The sequence below is a fragment of the Crocodylus siamensis genome, chromosome 14, assembly GCF_052110815.1.
Source record: "Crocodylus siamensis isolate JL-2025a chromosome 14, ASM5211081v1, whole genome shotgun sequence".
NCBI lineage: Eukaryota > Metazoa > Chordata > Crocodylia > Crocodylidae > Crocodylus > Crocodylus siamensis.
The window spans coordinates 13,921,500-13,941,233 of NC_143408.1; the positions used below are offsets into that span (position 1 = coordinate 13,921,500).

Genomic DNA, 19,734 nt, shown 5'->3' on the forward strand with positions numbered 1-19,734 from the left:
TGAGGTGGAACTTATATGCTACACAGCAGCTACCAACAGTTGACATCATGAACCGCCTTTACCATATTGGCCCTGTTGGTGATGAACCCACGGGTGAGCTTGCCCTGCCCAATAAGCCATCCCTGCACCTTGCGGTTCATGGCCACCATGAACTCCCTTGCCGTGTAGGACCCATCCATCAGCTTGGCTTGAAGGAGAGCCCACCAATGGCCTAACTGATAGCACCAGTGCCCTGTGAGGGAGAGGTAGGCATGATTTCCACCCTGGATGCTCCAGATGTCCAAGGTGAAGTGTAAGGCCACATGCAGACCTGCCTTGTGCACCTCCTCCTTCAAGTACTCCCTGCATGCCTCATACAGGGAGGGCACGACCATCCTGCTGAAGATGGTACATGCAGGCACTTGGTAGGATGGGGCCACAAGTACCATGAGCCACCTGAACCCTGGCCGCTCAACTAGGGAGAAGGGCTGGCCATCCAGGGCAAGCATCTTCCCAATGCTCTGGGTGATCTTGCTCACCTTTTCAACATGCGCCCCTTTCTATCCCCCTTTGCCCCACTGTTCCAGAGTGGCCTGCCTCTGCTTCTTGGAGACAGGGGCTTTGGAGTGAGCTGGTAACTTCTTTTTGGGCATGCTCCCATTGGTGCCAGGCTGAGGAACGAGGGCAAGGGGTGATGCCTCCTGAGATGCATCACCATCCCTGTGGTGCTGAAGTGTTTCACCTCCTTGAGCCAGCTGGTCTTACATCAGCAGAGCAGGCAGATAGCATATATGGGATCATCTGCCACCTGAAGATGATCTCACACCATGCTACCCCCTCACACCTGGGGTGCAGGTGCGGATCCTGCCTGATCCCCCTTCTCAGCAGGCAGAGGCGCAACAACAGGTAGAGCTGACTCAGCTGATCCACTTGCCACCACAATGGCAATGTCAACCTCCTCTGAACTGCCTTGTGGGGAAGGAGACCTGGCTCTAAAGGAACTTGGAGGGAGTGGAACACAAACTCAGATTCTTCCTCAGTCTCCAGAATTTCTTTTGCTAGTGCACTCAGGTCCCCTGCTTCCAGATCCAGCTCCTCTTCTGGCACTGGAAGGTTCAGGCTGGGAACTGAAATGGGGGTGGAGTAGACTGTCATGCTGGTGCTGTTTGTCATGCTGGTGGGGCTGGGGTGGGGGGGTTATTATTATGGTTGGTGTTATTGGTGGGGGTGCAGATGCAGGCACTGGTCCCACCTCCTTGCTGCCACTAGCACTATAAGCCTCATGCCTGTTAGTGCTAGGAAAGAGGGTGCATCTCAGTTTGGGGGGGGGAACTTACAGCTCTCCCTCTGCCCCCTCTGGCTCCCCTGCCAGAAGACCAGGCACCTGCCTTTCCGGCACACTTCATATTTTGTGTGCTGGGAAAAAAATGTGTATCTGTGTGAAAGTGTGTATAATGTATGTGTAGTGCTTTCCTGCAGTGCACAATGATGAGACACTGCCAAGTAAAGCAGCACTTTCTGTTTGTTTGGGGGGTGGGGGAAATAAGAACAACAAATAACTGGATTTTGGGGGAAGAAATAGCTGCAAGGGATAACAATAGGGAGGGTAAGCAAGGGTAAATAGGAAAGGATTGGCTACAGCTTGGTAGGAAGGCACTATCAAGCTGCAAGCTTACAGATGCTGCTCTCTGCTGCTGTTCCTGCTGCTACAGAGACACAGACACAGCTGCAAAATGGCAGAGAGCCTTTCACAAACAGCTTTTTATGGTGCTTCTGTCCCTCCCCAAGAGCACTGGAATTGGAAGGGACCTCAGGGGCAAATCGTTGTCACTGGCCAGCTTTAGATGTCAATATCAGAGCAGTCCTTCCTTCCCTCCACCCATCCTTTTCTTAGTTTTTCTCTCCCTGCAAGCCAGCCTCCAAAACAGTCTGAAACAGTCCGACACATCCAAAACAGTCCAAAACATCCACAACATTTCTGCAACATTTCAGATGGATCTGTTTCATTTCAGAGCTGTTTTGGAGCCTTGTATTTCATTTTGGATTTGGTGTTTCAGCTGCTGAAATGTCCGAATCTGAAATAAAACAGGTACCAAAATTTCGCACAGCCCTACTGGGTATTATTTTTGTCCCAGATAGCAAGGAGGTCCATGATTTCCACCCACTTCCAATTCACTGAATGTCTTGTGGATGTGGCCAAAGACACTGGCATCAGCCTTGTGGGTGCAGAACCAATGGTTCTGAGCACCTCGAGACAGTTTTTCTCCCAAGAAGCTGATTTCTTATGCTGGTAATCCAGCAAAATGATGTTTTTTTCAGGCAGCACAGGGAATAGGCAGGACTACATGCCAAACAGGTGCTGTGATCCCTGCACGGTGGAGCTGGAATGAGAAAGTGAGGTGACCTCTGGGAGCAAAGAAGTAGGGGAAGGGGAGGTAGAAAGTGGAGTACTGTGGGATGCCAATGGCAGACTGGCCAATTTCCTGGGACATTGACTGGGCTGTCTGTCCTCTCATGCTTTGGAGTGCTTTAAATGGAGTGTGATAAATGCTATATCTGCCCATACTCACTGGACGTGTCTACATGTTCAATAATGCACTGTGGTTTCTGAGCATTCAGTTTAGTACCTGCAATAACACACATTTTCTTTCTGACACTATTGTACAGTAGACTGATTCTACTATGCATTAGTGCATTAACATGGCTTTTACCATGACATGCTAATGTGCAGTAGAATTAGTCTACTGTGTATTTAGTGTCTTGTGTAGATGCTTTCTCTGAGAACTAGAGCTTTCAGCTCCCTGTTAGATAGCAAGTGGGTTGTCAAGGAACCAGGTGTGTGAGCTGGCAGGAAGCCAGCCTAATAGAAGGGCTTTCCCTGAGTTCCAAAGGAAACATCACAAATGAATGTTTTAATTTCAATTTTCAAATCATAGTGAAAATTATATTTTGTCACTTTTCCTGATCAGCTCTAGATGGCAGTTTCTCACTGAGGGTTCATTGGCTTTCAGAACTCAGATATGTTGGATCTGTAGGGAAGAAAATCAGTAGAAAGGTCCATGCGTACTTGGAAGGAGGAACTACTTACCCTTAGTTCTTGCTTGGTCATTTTGGGATAGGGGGTTGAGGTGAGATTGCTACATTTGTCATTAACAATGAATGCATTTGGAAATATTTGCCTAAAGCACAGAGGGCCTGAGACAGGTGCTTCAATTCTTAAGTTAACAATTAATGATAAAATTAATTAAATACAAATTCATCTTGGGGCCGCATGATGGTTTCCACAGTTTGCATTGCTGCTGGCTGAAATGAACTGATGATCATGGGCTGGGCTGTCACAATACTTACTTGCTGGCTCTGGAAAGAAGCAGAGACCACTTCTTACTCTGGTGCAAGGTGGAGAGAATAGAACCTAATCACCCCTCATTCTCTGTCTGAGCTAGTGGGTGGATATGTAGCAGAGTGCCTGGGGATTGGAGACCACCTTCCCAAAGGCACTCACCAACCAGAGCACCTGGCTGAGCACACAGTGTGGGATAAGAGAAGCTTACAAGGGATGGAAGTCAGAAGTAATCGACAAAGAGGAGTACTCAGCAACAGCTTGCACCTGTAGGGAGCAGAATAGGACAACGACACAAACTGAACACAAATTGGCAACTGGAATCAAGGACAACAAAAAGTCCTTCTTTAGATATGTAGGATGTCAGAGAAAAAATAAGAGACGCATAGGACCCCTGATGAATGAAACGGGATTGCTGATATCTGACACCGAACTCCTAAAAGAGTACAGCACATCAGTATTCCACCAGTCCAAGGGTGTTAGCTTGCTTAATGGGATTCAGGATGATCAAGGCTGGGGTGATCACCCTTCTGTAGTTGGCAGAGGTTTTGTGGGGGAGCACCTGGAAAGGGTAAATATCTACAAGTCAGCAGGACCAGATGAACTACACCCGAGTGTTAAAAGAACTTTCCGACATCATAGTGTGTCCTAGGCCAAAGTTATTTGAAAACTCATGACATGGGAGAGGTCCCAGAACATTAGAAGAGGGCCAGTGTGGTGCCTATCTTCAAGGTAATTACAGGCCAATCTGCTTGACTTCAATCCCTGGTGAAATCCTGGAAAAAAATTTTCAGAGAATCCATTACTGATAGGCTAACAGAAGGCAGTATTTGAAAGGCTAGCCAACATGACTTTGTTACAAGCAGGTCATGCCTGACCAACCTCATTTCTTTCTACGACCAGGTATCTCACCACCAGCATAGGGGAAATGAGGTTGATGTCATATACTTGGACTTCAAAAGGGCCTTTGCCCTAGTCTCCCATGATGTCCTCATGCTAAAATTGGGGAAATGCAGCCTCAACTACTTTATGGTCAGGTGGCTGGGTAACTGGCTCTGGGGTAGGACCCAGAGAGTATTGGTAGATGGAACTGAGTCAACACAGCCGAAGATGACCAGTGGCGTCCCTCAGGCTTCAGTGCTCAGACCAGTGCTTTTCAACATGTTTGTTGCGGATAGGTATTGTAAGGCTTCGGGTACCTCTTTGTGGGTGCCCTGCCTCCCAGCAACGTCAGGGTGAATCCCTGTTCCAGTGCCCCCTACATGGTCTGGGTGCTGTCCCTCTTTCTCACCTGCCACATCTTTGCTGTTATAAGTTGGGAGGGCAGTTCCTGGCTGGGGTCCGGAGGTGCCTCTACCCTGGGGTTGTCTTCATGGGGGTCCAAAACCTCCCCTTTACCCCACTCTTACCACGCCTTCAGCCTGGGACGAAGCTACTCCCTGCAGGTCTTCCCCACACTGCCCACCTTGCCAGGGCTGGGTCTTCAGGGCCATGAACCATAAGGAGGGCTATCTCTGGGTCTTGGGCTGGTCTCCCCCTCTTCAAGAAAAAATATATTTGACCCAGCTGGTGTCATTCACAATTCAACAGAAAAAATGCTGGCACCTGCCAGTAGAGCTTCCGAGCCCACCTTTCTCTCTTTTCCTCGAGGCTCCTTTCTCTCCCCCTCCTAGGGGCTTGTCTGTCTCCTTCCCCTTTAGCAGGCAGGGGTGCTGAGACCTTCCCTGTGATCCGTCCCTACCAGTTCCTCTGGTGTCCCCACCCTGGAGTCCGTCTGACCTGGGGCCTGGTTGTCTTGGTCTCTCTTGTCAGTGTCCCTCTGCTCCCCTTTCTCAGGGCTCGTGGTTCCCCAGGCTCTGCCCCCCTCCAGAGCTGATTGCTGCTCTCCAGCAGGGGTCCTCAGCTCCTGCTGACCTTTGAATCCGCCTCCTGCCTCACCGGTCTCCTGGTGGCCAGCTGCCTCCTCCTCCAGCCCCTGAGCCAGCATCTCCCAGCTGGTGCTCCATCCTTCTCTCCCCTCTCCATCCCAGCTGTTTCTCTAGCCGCTTTTTAAGCAGCCTGCTTGGAGGCCACGCCCCCAGCTCTCCCCGACGTGCAGGCTCGGGCAGCCGCAAAACTGCCAAGCCTGCATTTGGGTTGGTATCTGTCCTCCGGCCTCCTCCCTGCTGTTACCTGTCTTGGCTCCTAAGGTAAGTGCCATGGCGCTTTGGTCACACTGGGGAGGCTCGGCAGTACTATGCTTGCCAGCACCACAACTGAAGGAGACCTAGGTGTTGTGATAGACCACAAAATGAACATGAACCACCAATACGATGCCATAGCTGGCAGAGCAAATCAACCACTGGCATGCATCTACCAAGGCATCTCAAGCAAGGCTAAGGATGTCATCCTGCCACTCTACTCAGCCTTGGTGAGACCACAACTGGAGTACTGCATCCAGTTTTGAGTGCCGCACTTCAGGAAGGACGTGGAGAAGCTCAAGAGAGTCCAAAGAAGGTCCAAACACATGATTAGAGGCCTAGAGAGCAGGTCATATGAGGGGAGGCTTAAAGACTTGGGACTGTTCAGCCTGAAGAAGAGAAGACTCAGAGGGGACTTGGCAGCTTATAAGTATATTAGGAGCGTACATTAGAGCCTGGGAGAGCATCTGTTCACCAAAGCCCCCCAGGGGAAGACAAGAAACAATGGGCACAAATTGATTGAAGATTGCTTCAGACTGGGCAATAGGAAAAAATTCTTTACAAGTCGCGTGCTGAGGGTTTGGAACAGGCTCCCCCCAGAAGTGGTACAGTTTCTCACCCTGGCAATCTTCAAGAAGTGTCTTGATGCCCACCTTGCTGCAAAAGTATAAGAAGTCTAGTGAAAACAGCTACAGTAATTTACCTCTTGGATAATGGGAAGGGAGGGAGTGATTGTGCCTGCCTCAGCTCCCCCCTTCTCTGCTGCTCAGTTAGCACATCTGTGTGCCACACTTCTTCAGGGCAGCCCCTAAGTCCAACCCACCCCAGGGATTCTGGAGGTAACTAGAGAACAACAAGGGTGATGTTGTTATGGGTATGCACTATAGGCAACCAGACCAAGGGGCTGAGATGGATGAGGCTTTCTTCAAACAGCTAGCGGAAGTTTTCTGATCACAGGGCCTCATTCCCACTGGGGACTTTGATCACCTTGACATCTGCTAGAAGGGTAATACAGCAGTGTACAGACAAACCAGAACTTGTTTGGAGAGTAATGGGGACTTCCTGGTGTGAGTGTTGGAGAGTCTAACTAGGGGCCATGCTCTTCTTGACCTGTTGTTCACAAATGGGGAAGAATTGGTGGGGAATGTACAAGCAGATGGCAATTTGGGCAGCAGTGACCATGAGATGATCAGGCCTGTGATCCAGACAAAAGGAAGAAAGGAGAGCAGCAGAGTATGGACCCTGGACTTCAGAAAAGAAGACGGACTTGCTCAGAGAACTGGTAGGCAGGATCCTCTGGGAGGACAGGCTAAAGGGGAAAGGAGTCTCGGAGAGCTGGTTGTATTTTAAAGAATTGTTACTAAGGGCACAAGGACAAACCATCCTGATGTGCAGGATGAATAGCAAATATGGCAGATGACCAGCTTGGCTTAGCAGGGAACTCTTCAGTGAGTTTAAATACAAAAAGGAAGCTTGCAAGAAGTGGAAACTTGGACAGGTGATTAGAGAGGCAATTGCCCATCAAGAATGATGGTGGGGGTGGGGCGGGGACAGAGCGCGGTCACCCACCGCCCCACGCTGCCATCCCAGTTCATCCCCACCATTGCCTGTCATGACTGACCAGGGTGGGGTGGGGACAGAGAGCTGCCACACAGCACCCTGCAGTGCCGCCACTCTGCCTCCAGCCCCGTACACCCCCCCGGCCATGTCCAACCCTGTGTGCCAGAGTGTGGGGGGCAAGGTCAGTGCCTCTGGTCTCACCCACCTCCTCTGGCCCCTCAGTCCCCACCTACGTGGGTGGGGGTGGGTGGGGACAGAGCTCCACATCTGGCCCCACCCCTGTTTCTCATTTGGCCCCCTTTCCCCCCCAACCTCCTGCCCCCACTGTGTTGGGTCCGGGCTCATTTTGCCCCTCCATCCCCCTCTGCCTCCAAGGAGCAGGGCCAGGGAGGGGGGCGAGGCCAGCACTGCTGCCCTCACCCCTTTCTCCAGCCCTGCTGGGGGATGGTGGGGATGGTGCTGTCATGAAAGCAGGGACTGAGGGGCCCCCCAACCCCCCCCCCACCTACCGGTGGGAACATTCATTGACTGGTTTTCTGTGGGTTTTACCATTTGTGCTTAAAGCTGGTACACAGTGGATGCATATACATGAGACGCTACTGTGCAGTGGTCATTGCACATTTATTTAGTACTTTTATAAGCAAGCATTAAATAAACACTCAGGAACCTGAGTTATTGTGCGGTAGTGTTGGCAAACGTCTTTTAAGTGACAGTACTGTACAGTAGCCTAATCAGGGACCTGGGTTTTCTGTTTGCCATGGAAAAACACAGTAAAATTCAGATTTTTTTCTTTAAAGGAATAAATGCAGGAAATGGCAGGTTTTCCCATTGCAGGCTGGCATAGTTCCAGCCTGAAAGGGGCTAGAGGGGGCAGGAGGTGGGCGATCAAACATGGGGCACTGCATGCATGTATGCATACACACATGCATGTGGCAGGCAAGCACCCTAGGGAGCAGCTCCCGGTAGGTAAGTCAGGGACGGAGAAGGATTGATGCCCTCATAGTGAGGGACAGATTTGGGTGGGGCTGGGGTGGTGCGTGGGGATACCTGGGCAGTGCGTGGAGTTTGGGGCCCAGGGCTGGAATACATGGCCACAGGGCCGGACAGCGCTGTGGGTAGCTTATCCAGGGGTTGGGGTGAGCGGGCTGGCTCCTAACCACTGTGTGAACTCCCAGGAACATATGGGGCATGTGCCCCCCAGATTTGTACTTGGGGCAGAGGCGGAGGTGGAGGCAGATGCGAGCTCACTGCTGCGGGCTCAGGGCTGCCCAACCTCCTGTCCTTCCTTTGTGGCCTCCGTAACCCAGGAGGCAGGACATGGTGTGGCAAGGCCAGGCATGAAGGGGAGGCTCAGTCACTGCCAGGAGCCCCGTGCTGACATGGTGAGGCACCCTCAGTCCACCTGGCAGAAGGGGGCAGTGGCATAGAGTTGTGCTCCCCACTGCATCCAGGTGGGCAGGGGACACTTTGCCATGGTGGTGCAGCGTCCCACTGGTGGCACTAAGACTTCCCACCCTGTCCTGCCCTACTCTGCTCTTCCATGTTAGGTTTTGCCTGCTGGGCCCCACAGACCCCAGGGAAAGGGCAGCAGGATGGTGAGCCCCAAGGCCCCAGCCTGCATCTGTCCCTCCCCCCAGGGTCAGGGGGCTGTGGGTGGGGAGGGAGGGGCAATGACATGGGCAGGGCACTGGCATATCACAGCTGCTCAGCACCACAAAGCAGTTGGGGCAGGGGGGACAGACTCAGCTGGACCCGCATCCTGGTGAGCAAAGGGGGCAGAGGGAGCTCTGATTTTCCATGATAAAAAAACCCAAAATCAAATGCCAAAATTTATATGTACAGCAAAAGCTTTGTTATCTGGCATCCATGGGGAATTGGGGGTGCCAGATAACAAAATATGCCAGTTAATTGAGAGACCTGAACAGGAGTCTTTGCCTGTTTGGGCCAATGCATCTCCTGCTGCATCTTGGGCATTGCTGCCTCTCCTGCTGCATCACTGCCCCTCCCACAGGCCCCGCGGGCCCCGGGGGACAGGGAGGCAGGCTCCGTGTAGCTTGCTATGCCTCAGGCCATGGGGGTTTGGCAGTGCAGGCTGTTTTGCCCCAGGCTGTGGGGGCTCGGTTTCGCTTCTACCTTACAAGCTGGCATGCTGGTTAATAGAGCATGCCAGCTTGTAAGGTGCTGGTTAAGGCAGTTTTTACTATATTTAGAATTTATTTTATTATAGTGATTGAGGCACTGATAGGCTTCCAAATAGCTTTAACACTGTAAATATATCAATACAAAGTTGTGTTCAATTGATACCTATATATATATATATATATAGTGGTGTTTCCTTTTAATCATGGAAAAACATGGATGTTGGGGTTTTTAATCAGAGAATCTGCGATTTTTAAACAGATAAATCTAGAATCCCTGCCAATAATACTGTGCAGTAGTATATTAGCACTACTTCTTCACCCACAGATGCACTTTGCAATCCACACATTCACACTCAGTCTGGTTCCCCAGCATTTCATCTGTCTCATCTTTAAGTTGCCTATGACCAGGGTTTGAAATATTGGGTGGCTCAGAGAGGTTGAGCCCACCCATAAAAGACGAGAGCCCCTGGCCCACTGCATGCCTTTCTATGCATCTCAGGTAGCGGGGGCTCCTTCCAGCTTCTGGCTGAAACCACCACAGGCCCCCCAAGACTCAGAGTGTAATTTGAACCCTGCCTATGACATAAAATCCTCCTGTGTCCAAGAAAGATGGATGGGACTTTCAGAACCCACCAGAGGAACCCTGTGATTGTGAGAGGGGCAGCTCACCAAGAGCTGAGACATGCAAATAGGTTCAGGGAGAAAGAGAGAGATAAATTAGTCTAAAAATCAGGTCAGGGCCAACCACAGGGCACTCCCACAGCACTTGCCACTAGCTGGTTGCAATCTATTGCTTGGTTTCTATTCATCTTGGTATTTCCTGCCTGCTTCATGGTATCCTGCTATTGTGTTCCCAGCACACTGCTAATTCCTGTTTTTTATAAGCTTTTGGAGGCAACTGAAGGAAATGACTCTAAGGTTCATTTAACATAGCTTCATCATTACATTAATCATTTCAAATGCTTCCCTCGTCTCCATTGGTGTCATGTCAGGGGAGCATGGGGGGGGAAGATACCCCCCCCCCCCGATTTTTGTGCCAATGGCAAGGTGCGGGGTCACACCCCAGCTGGAGCCAGGGTCTAGCAGCAATGCAATTTCTGCCCTGACCATGGGGCGTGGAGCAGCAGTCTGTTCAGAGCCAACACCTGGCAGCAACTGGGGCAGTGGTGGGGATGGCACAGACCCCGCCAATACTTAACATGGTCAATGTTTGTCTGTCTAGCTCTGCCATGCTCAGAAAGGGGGACATTTACAGGAAGACTAAGAATCCAGTGATGTCCTGTGATATTTGGGTCTTGTCCACAGCTGGTTCTCTCCCCTGAAATTCCCTATCCTTGCTGACATCTGAACATCTCTGCTGAGGGGAGCAGTGCAGGGACACTCACACAAGACAGCAGCCTCCTATATTGTAGTGGCTAGGCCATCTTGCCTTCTGCTGTGGTGGGGAAAAATGTGAAGAAAAAGGCCAACTCTAGGCACACCCTGTAGATCTTTGCTTTACCACCCAGGCTGCAAGAGGGAGAGTGTGCAAGGCCATATTACAGAAACATGCAGTTGATGCCCAGCTGTCGCTGGGGTGGGATGCAAGCAACATCTATTCCAATTCTATAGGTGTGACTGCATGACTGTGCAGAAAACAGAAATGTGACCCAAGTTCATGAAGCTAAGAAGCCATCAGGCAAAGAACCTAATTTCTTATTTAAATTCTCATATTTTTTAAATACTTTATAAGATAATTATTTTGAAGCCAGTCATGATTTTGGGGGCGTGACTTGTAGTGTTTGAAAACTCAGGACTAGTGCTGCTGCCTGCAAACATAGCATGCTCTTTCTCTTGTTTAAATGCCCACAAGTCACCGTCCAAGTAGACAGTCTTCTGAGCTGTGACTACATGTGCTCTGAAAACAGTCTTGCATAGAAGCTGAGCACTTACTGTGCTGGCAGCTGGCACCATGCCACTCGAACACCAAGCTTTGGGTTGGGCAGTACCCTACCTAGGTTGCCTCAGGAGAGATCCCAGATCACAGGAATGTGTTGGTTGGAGTTACCTGAGATAGGTTTGGTCCCGAGGATTAAATCCAACCCAGGTCCTTAATTAGTGATCTCTGTAGATCATAAAAGCATCGGATTGCTTCAGGTGGCTCTATGCCAATTGAAAACCAAGTTTCACAACAGACAGCACCCTTGCTCCTTTTTCTTTAGGCCAGCCCTTTGATGGCAGGGGATCTGTTACGTTGTTTGATCGATTACATGTGTGCGTGTATTGAACTGTTTTTAATTTCTATGGATGATGCCATGAATTCTTGATATATAGTATGCTGTTACATTCTTATTAGCAAATACGTCTGATGACCTCTTTATTGTAACTCATTCATTGCTAACACCTTTATAATTGTTGAAAGAGAAAGTTTGAAAAAGAAACCAGGAACTGCAAATACGGAACCGGGAACCAGGAACCAACTTTAGCTTCATGAGGGTAGCAAAAATGGAGCCTGCGCTCATGCCCACTTACTTGTTCAGATGACAGCAACAGCAGTGAAAATGGACCTGGGACTTTAGATAAGGGAGCTCCTGGGGGAGGCAGAAAGGTGTTGTTGAAGGAAAAATAAAATGACAGTTTTCTTGGCAAGGGGCTTGTTTATTCCTGGAACTAGTTTGGGAGGGGCCAAATTCCAGCTCTCCTGCAGGAGTAGGAAACAGGAAGGTTTGCAGTCTCTCCCCTCCTGTGTGGGCCAGGATGAGGGCTCATTAAGCAGCTATAGTTTTCAACTGACCTTTCAGATGGTTAAGCTGTAGTTCCTACACACTCCTTGCAGTGAACAGAGCCAGGGGAGCAGCTGGTGCCACCCGGTGATATGAGACTGGACTGGTAAGAACCCTCCCGAGGCGAAGAGCGTGCTGGAGAGGGATATCGCCTAAGGCACAGAGCAACAGTTAAAGGCCAAGTGGATGAGTTTTCCCTAGGACAGGAGTACATCTGCACTAACTGAACCAGCGGCTAGGAAAGCATGGCAGGAGTGTGGGCTGCTTTTCAAGCACTCTGGCTGGGGGCGGCGGTCTGGCAGGTTCAAGGTAAGTGAGCTCAGAAGCAAGAGGCCTCTTGCACTGCTGCTGCTGAAGTTGAAACTAGAGCAAGAACTGATTTCTTGGGGTCATTGCCATTTTCTTTCTCAGTACTAACCCTCAGGAAGGCTGGAATAACCACTGCCACGTTCTTGGTGTTTTGGCCTAGACCAGTTTGTGAACGGAAGCTCTTATTGGCACCAAAGCCATTTCATTCATAAACGGGATTGCTGTTGGGAGTTTTGGGTGTGCAGGGCCCACAGATTGCCAGTGTGAAGGGGTCTCTAGTCTGGGTTGTCCTGGCTTTCCACTTGTTTCTAAGGCCCATTTTGTCTGGGTGTCTTTACTATGTAGAACAGCTCCAACCACTGGAGCAGCCCAGCACAGGGACGCTGGTGCCTTGTGACTGACTTAATCTTCTACAGCCTCTGCTGTTTTGTGCAGTTGATTTTTGCTTTCAGTCTCTGTGTCTGGTTCAGGTGCTTGGTGCTGGCAGCACAGTTAACTGAGTTCTGCTCAGCCCTCTGTGCCAGCTTATTCTCTGCTGATGGAGATGGCAAAATAGCTTTTCTCTTCCCTGGAAATGTTCACAGACTCATGAAGGAAACACTGGGCCAAAGAGACAAAATATTTCTGAAACTCAATAGAAAAAGTGCAGCCTTGTTCATTGTAAATTATTCTCACTTTCAAATGGGCTTAAAACGCTCCCAAAAACAAAGCCTCCACTGCTTTCCTGGCTGGTGTCAATGAACATTCATTTCAGGGGTTGGACTCAGCCACTGGTGTGCAAAATGGAGGATAATTCCCAGACAAAATCACCTTCCTTTTCCTCGATGTTAGGGCTCCAAATATCAGTCAGGATCTGGAATAGAAAGCAAATGTTACAGAATGTCAGTGTGCTTAAAATAGCTACATAAAAATGGCAGGACATTCATAGCTAATGTTATCCACCCAGTCCTGCCCACACGGAAACATACAGATGCATATTCAAACTACACGAAAAGTCAAGGGCAGGGAGTGGTTGAGGCCAGGATCTCCACAGTGCTCAAGGCCTGAGTCCCAGGCCTGCGCTCTGGTGCTTGGACGAGCCTCTTGTTGAGTGCAGGCATGCTAAAGGATTCCTGTCCCTCCCCCAGCTTTTCTCCTTTCCCCATTGTTTGGGGGTAGCTTTTTTGTGTGAATGCATTTGCAGAAAGTGACCATCCGTGTCGGTCCCAGGCAGGCTGGGACCAGGGCTGCACAGCTACAGCATTGTTTTGCCTGGAGAATGAACGTGATAGACAATGCATGGCATGCAGCCCCACAGGCCCCAAGCACAGGGGGAGGCTCCTGAGAAAAAGAACAGGGGCCATTGATCCTGGGACTGCATCTCCTCTCCCCGCACCCCACCCCACCCTGGGCTGTAGCACCGAGTAGGAGCAGAGTCACAATGAAGTGAGAGGGAACCTGCTAACAGGGAAACTGCTAACCACACTGGGCCAGCCAGCTGTGTTGTCAGCAGGTCTGTAGTGCATAGTCTTCTTGTCCGCAGGCTCGGGTTGTAATGACTGACCCATGTCTCTCCTCCTCAGTGGCAGCCCCTGCACTACGAGGGGGAGTCATCCTCCACGTGCTGTGAGTTGTTTGGTGGTGATTTGGATTTGTGTAGTTTATTTCTTTGCAGCTGAGAGGTGAACAACAGAGACGAGGAAGCAGCCTATTCCCCAAAGGGACCAGAGGCTGAGTACAGCATACATAGGGCAGGTCAGGCAGTGCCTCCGGCAGGTGGCACCAGGGACTGGATGTCGTGCAGGGACGGGCTACCATGCTATGGAGTGCTGTGGTGGGGACACGCACTGGCTTGCCACAGCTTTTCTTTCCCTGTGGTGTGTGCTGCAGTTTTTCTTTCTATAGCAGGCTCTGTCCCACATCTTGAGATATTGGTTTTATGAAGGTTGTGGTTACAGGCACAGAGGTGTCCAAGAAGTAAGGCACTGGTCTGCTAGGAACGCTTTGCTGGTCTGGGCAGGGTGGGAAGCGTCCCTGAGGAAGGCAACACAAAGATGTGAGCCAAAGAGGGAGGTGGTAAGCATGGCTGTCTAGCATGTGTGGGTGTCTTCCCCTTCTGGCCCCTTTAATGCCCCTTCCTGACATCTTCTCAGTGCTTCCCTTTGGTCCTTTCCCTGCCCCTCCTGCCTGGAATTACCCAGGGCTTCTTGCTTCCACCCAGCCATTGTCAGTCCTCGGCTCTTAGTCACCAAGCTTAGTCAACCAATGCAACGCCAGCTGCAGGACTCAGATTCCAACCCAGGTGTGGCAAGGGCCAAGCTTCATGGGGTAGCAAAGGCTGCTGGTCAGGTGGTGCTCAGGGATGTGCTGCCAAGATCTGGATGCTTGCGAGGTAGAATAGAGCTCAGTATTAGGCCTGGGCAAAGCAGCTAGTATTCGCTTTGGATTCGGCCTATTTGGGAAACAGTTATTTGATTCGGTGACTTGAGTAGCTGTCCCAATTTGATTAGACTGAATCTCTGAATCAGTCAGGCCAGGCCCATCCCCTGCCTGCTCTCCCAGCCCAGCAATGGCTGCCCTCCCGCCCCAGCAGCCAGCACCTGGTGGTAGGGAAAAAACCCAGGCTGCCAGGCGGGGGGCAATCCCTAGTGCCCCCCACTGCCCTATGCTGAATGGGGGGCTCTGCATGAGCACCCCAACCCCCCTGCTCCCCTAGCCCTCCCACAGATGCCCTCCCCAGGCCAGCTCTGGCCATTTAAGAACCTCCCCCCCACAGACTCACCACTCTTGCCGGCGGGGGCAATCCCTGCTGCTATGTGGGGGTTCTGCATGAGCCCCCGAAGCTCTGAAGCTGCCCCAGGAGCAGTGAGTCCTGGGGCTTTTCTTGTCTGGGACAGTGCAACAACTGGACTCAACTTCCTGACAGGCCCTGCAACAGCAGCTCCTTCCCACTGCCTCTGCCGGTGGTGTTGCTGATACCAGACCTGGCCCCGCTGCCCAGGCACCTGGATCCTTCCACCCCACTCGCACTGCCAGGGGCGTTGGACAGAGCAGGTCTCCATGAAGACTGGCCCGGGAACCCCATGGACAGAGCAGGGTGCTTGGGCAGTCAGGGTCAGGCGCAGACTACTCTGTCTAGCCCAGCATACCCCAAGGCCTGCTCTGGCTCTTTGTTCTGCCCCTACACCCTGCACTAGGCAGAACTGCAACCCCTCCTTGGTCTGTGAGGAAGTCATGCTGCCCTCCTCTTTGAGAGGACAATGCCAGGAAATCTCAGCCATCCGTTACACTATAAAAAAAAACGGGAGGCAAAATAAGCCTGAGCCCAATGCCTTTGTTCGTGACAGTCATTGTGAGTTCATGTTCTTCTGCAGGGGTGGGGCAATCCAGGCTGTGGTTTGCTGTCTTCCTGCTCCAGTGGCCCCTGATTCTAACAGAACTGGAAGGTGAGATGAAGGTCACTGTCTCCTTCCTCAAAAAGGAGACCAGGGAAAAAAGTTGCATTTGACTCTGGGGATGGAGGCTGAGCAGACCTCTTGCTGTAGCTGGCTTTTGACTCCCATCCCTTGCCCTTGGGTGCAGATCCCTCCCACAGCTTTTGGAAGAGATTTTCCTGGCAATCTCTTCATTGGTGTAATGGTAGCAAAAGTTGTCTTTCTCAGCCATAATCGCTCTAATCAGTCACAAGCAGTTTGAATGCTCCTCATTTACTGTTCAGGGCATCTTCTTCCCTTTGAGCTCTAGCTGATTCTTAGGTATAGTGCAACAGAGTCTCTTGGGACTGCAGGCTCATGCTGCTCCCTTGTTCTGACCCCGTGACACAGAACCCTCATTTCATTTCTGACCCCTCAGGTGCCAACAGCTCTCTTATCACCCCACACCATCAGAGAGGCAAAGGGCATCATACAGCTTCCCTTAGCCTTGGCCCTTCCCTGGCAGGTTTCCTGCCTTCCTAGCATCTAGTCACTTTCTCCTCCTTGACCACCTTCTCCCTACTTTCCAAGCAGAGCCTGGGAGGCCAGTTTGTGGAATAGTTGCTCCCCCATCTTTCTGACTTCCAGGACTTTGTAAAATGCTGCTACAAGCGTGGGGCCTTGGCCTGCTTGCTCATCCAAGTCTGCCACCCTGCAGTTAACCATTTGGACTGAGCAAGAAAGGCTTGAGCCTTCATTAGGGCTTAGCCCTCCACCCACTCCCTACCACTGGTTGGATCGGCAGGGGGAGCAGCTGACAGCAGGAGGAACAGTCCTGCTTTCCCTTCACACAACTGTGTGCTGACTGTAATTTGTACTACAACCCCCGGAAGCCCTAAGGGGTCTGAGAGCAAAGGGGGAGGAAGTGACAGACTTGACCAAGGACATACTTGCAGGGGGTATCCCAGTGGAATGGTGGCAGTGCTTGGGGGAGCTGGGGACCGTGCTGGCAGGAATCAGCCAGACTGTGGACTGAAGGTGCGGGACTTAGACTTGGAAACACACTTGGAAATCTAAGTGCTCTCAGGACTAAAGGCTGGTTCGGGAACACTTCTGGAGCTGCGGGGAGGAACTTAAGTTGCTGAGTGTATGTATGTTAGTTCCTATTACCTGTTACCTATTCCTTGAGTATATGTTACCAACATGGGCGACTGGTGCCTCCTGATACTGGGAGGGCACCAGTGGCTGATAGCTGACCAGGGGGTGAGGGGGGGTGTCCCCCAGCAGCCAATCAGTGCCACTTCTCTCAGTGCCCCCACAATCTCAGGGGGTGCACCATCCAACGCCCCCACTCCTGGGGGCCAATCTCACATGCTCCCCCCCCCCTTACTCCTCTTTTGCATCACCTATGGTTACCACAATGTTAATGTCAGTGAGTTCTTTGCATCTGTATTCCTAGACACAGACCAAGACAAATCTCCCAATTGTATCATAGAGAGACACAGGAGGGATACCAGTTGACCAACTGTTAGCACAGACTTAGTGAAGGGGTACTTGGAGGGGCTGAATGTGTTCAAATCAGTGGGCTCGGATGAACTTCATCCAAGGGTGCTGAAGGTAGTGGCCAGTTTCATAGCAGAGCCACTAGCACTGCTGTTCGAGCACTCATGGTGCTCTGGTCAGGTCCCACAGGACAGGAAAAGGTCCAGTGTGGTCCCTATTTTCAAGAAGGAGAGGAGGGAGGAACTGGGATACTATAGGCCAGTTAGTCTTACCTCTATCCTTGGGAAAACTCTGGAAAAAATCATTAAAGATCACATTTGTGGGAGCCAGCAGGGGAAATAATGCTGAAAGAAAATCAGCATGGGTTCATTGCAGGTAGATCCTGCCTGATTAACCTTGTTTCTTTTTATGAGCAGGTCACAAAATGCTTAGACGCAGGAGTCGAGGTAGATGTCATCTACCTAGACTTTAAGAAGGCCTTCGGTATGGTATTACATTCTGTTCTTGTAAATAAACTGACAGGCTGTGATGTAGAAGATTACATGGTGGCAAATTGGCTTAGGAGTTGCACCCAGAGAGTGGTGGTAGACAGGTTGATATTGACCTGGAAAGATGTGGGCAATGGAGTCCCACAAGGTTCGGTCCTTGAACCAGTGCTATTCAATGTCTTCATTGGTGACTTGAACGAGGGTGCGGAGAGCAGCCTGTCCAAGTTTGCAGATGATACCAAGTTATGGGGCAAAGTTAACACACCAGAGGGTAGAGAACGGATCCAGGCAGATCTGGACATTTTGGAAAAATGGGCAGAACAAAATAGGATGCAGTTCAACAAAGACAAGTGCAAAGTGTTGCATCTGGGCAAAAAGAACCACTGACACACTTACAGGCTGGGGCGTGACCTTCTCAGCAGCACAGCAGCAGAAAGGGAACTTGGAGTCATAGTGGACTCCAAGGTTAACATGAGTCATCAATGTGATGAAGTGATCAACAAAGCTAACTGCACTTTATCATGCATTAGCAGACGCATGACAAACAGGACCAGGGACATGATGCTTCCCCTCTATGCAGCACTGGTCAGGCTGCAGTTGGAGTACTGCATCCAGTTTTGGGCACCGCACTCCAAGAGGGATGCAGAGAATCTTGAGAGGGTTCAGAGGAGGCCACTTGTATGGTCAGAGGTCTGCAGGCAAGGCCCTATGAGGAGAGACTGAGGGACCTAGATCTCTTCAGCCTTCACAAGAGAAGGCTGAGAGGTGATCTTGTGGCTGCCTATAAATTCATGAGGGGAGGGCAGCAGGGAATAGGACATGCTCTATCTACTAGGGCACCCCCTGGAGTAACTAGGAACAATGGCCACAATTTGATGAAGAGCAGATTTAGGTTGGACATTAGAAAGAACTTCTTCACAGGGAGGGTTGCCAGAATCTGGAATGGACTTCCATGGGAGGTGGTGCTCTCTCCTACCCTGGGGGTCTTCAAGAGGAGAGTGGACAAGAGGTCATCTGACCCCAGTGCTCTTTCCTGCCCACGGCAGGGGGTTGGACTCGATGACCTACTGAGGTCCTTTCCAACCCTAACATCTATGAACCTTTGAAACATGCTGCAGGATCTCTTGGAACAATTTGTTGCTACTTGGATGACATTCTGATCTTCTCAAAAGACCCTGATTAGCACTTGTTTCATATCCAGATGACACTGGAGGGGCTGTGCCATCATGGTTTTTTTGCTAAGTTGGAAAATGTGCCTTTGACCAAACCTCCACTAAATTCCTTGGTTTTATTTTGTCCCCCGAAGGGCTTAAAGATGGTACCTCAGAAAGTTGGCTGGCTTGATCCTCCATCAGGGCCTAGCCCTCCACTTCCCTCCATTTAAACCCTTGCACAGAAAGTGTCTGGTTCACAAGGTTCAACTTGATTGAGTTTCGGTTTTGTTTTGGCTCTGATTCAGAGATTCTGATGAACCGGGGAGAGGCAGGCACAGCTGGGCAGCTGCAGGTTCTCCCATGGCTCCTCTAGCTATGCTTGCCTCTTCCTGGGTGGGGGGGAGCCACAGGAGAAGCCCCCGTGGCTGCCCTGCCTGGCCCCATCCCCCGCCTCGCTCCAGCCTCCCAGCACTTTAAAAAAAAGCTCAGCACTCACTAGCTGTAGCAGTGGTGATTGGGGACTCTGAGGGCTCATGGCAGAGCCCCCTCCTATGCAGTGCAGGGCAGTGGGGGCAGCAGGGATCGCCCACACCCCCTCACTGGCAACTGTTACATTGTGCAGGTGCAGTGCGGCTCAGCAGGGTGCTGCACACTGTCCCAGAGCTGGGGCAGCTCAACCTGTCTGCCGGAGCCTGGCACTACCCAGCTCCAGCAGCCCCAGCTCCCAGACAGTGCATAGCACTCTGTCGAGCCACACTGCACCCATGCTATGAGACAGCTGCTGTGCGGGTACCAGATGGAGGGGGGGCAATCCTCGCTGCCTCCCACTGCCCTGCATTGCATGGGGGTCTCTGCCACAAACCCTCACAGGCCTTGATCACCACTGCTACAGCTGGTGAGTGTGGGGCCTTTTTTTTAAGTGCCAG

General features: G+C 51.1%; 1 protein-coding gene across 3 annotated transcripts in view; it reads left to right on the forward strand.

The window, feature by feature from the left end:
* Positions 1-11,907: 11,907 nt before the first annotated feature.
* The window catches only part of ROBO4 (roundabout guidance receptor 4), a 61,854-nt gene continuing 54,027 nt past the window's right edge, over positions 11,908-19,734 (forward strand). For all 3 annotated transcript variants that reach the window (XM_090027234.1, XM_090027232.1, XM_090027233.1), the window contains exon 1: positions 11,908-12,271. In XM_090027234.1, the coding sequence (XP_089883360.1) occupies positions 12,208-12,271 (64 nt within the window). In that variant the 5' untranslated portion in view covers positions 11,908-12,207. The remainder of the gene's footprint in view (positions 12,272-19,734) is intronic.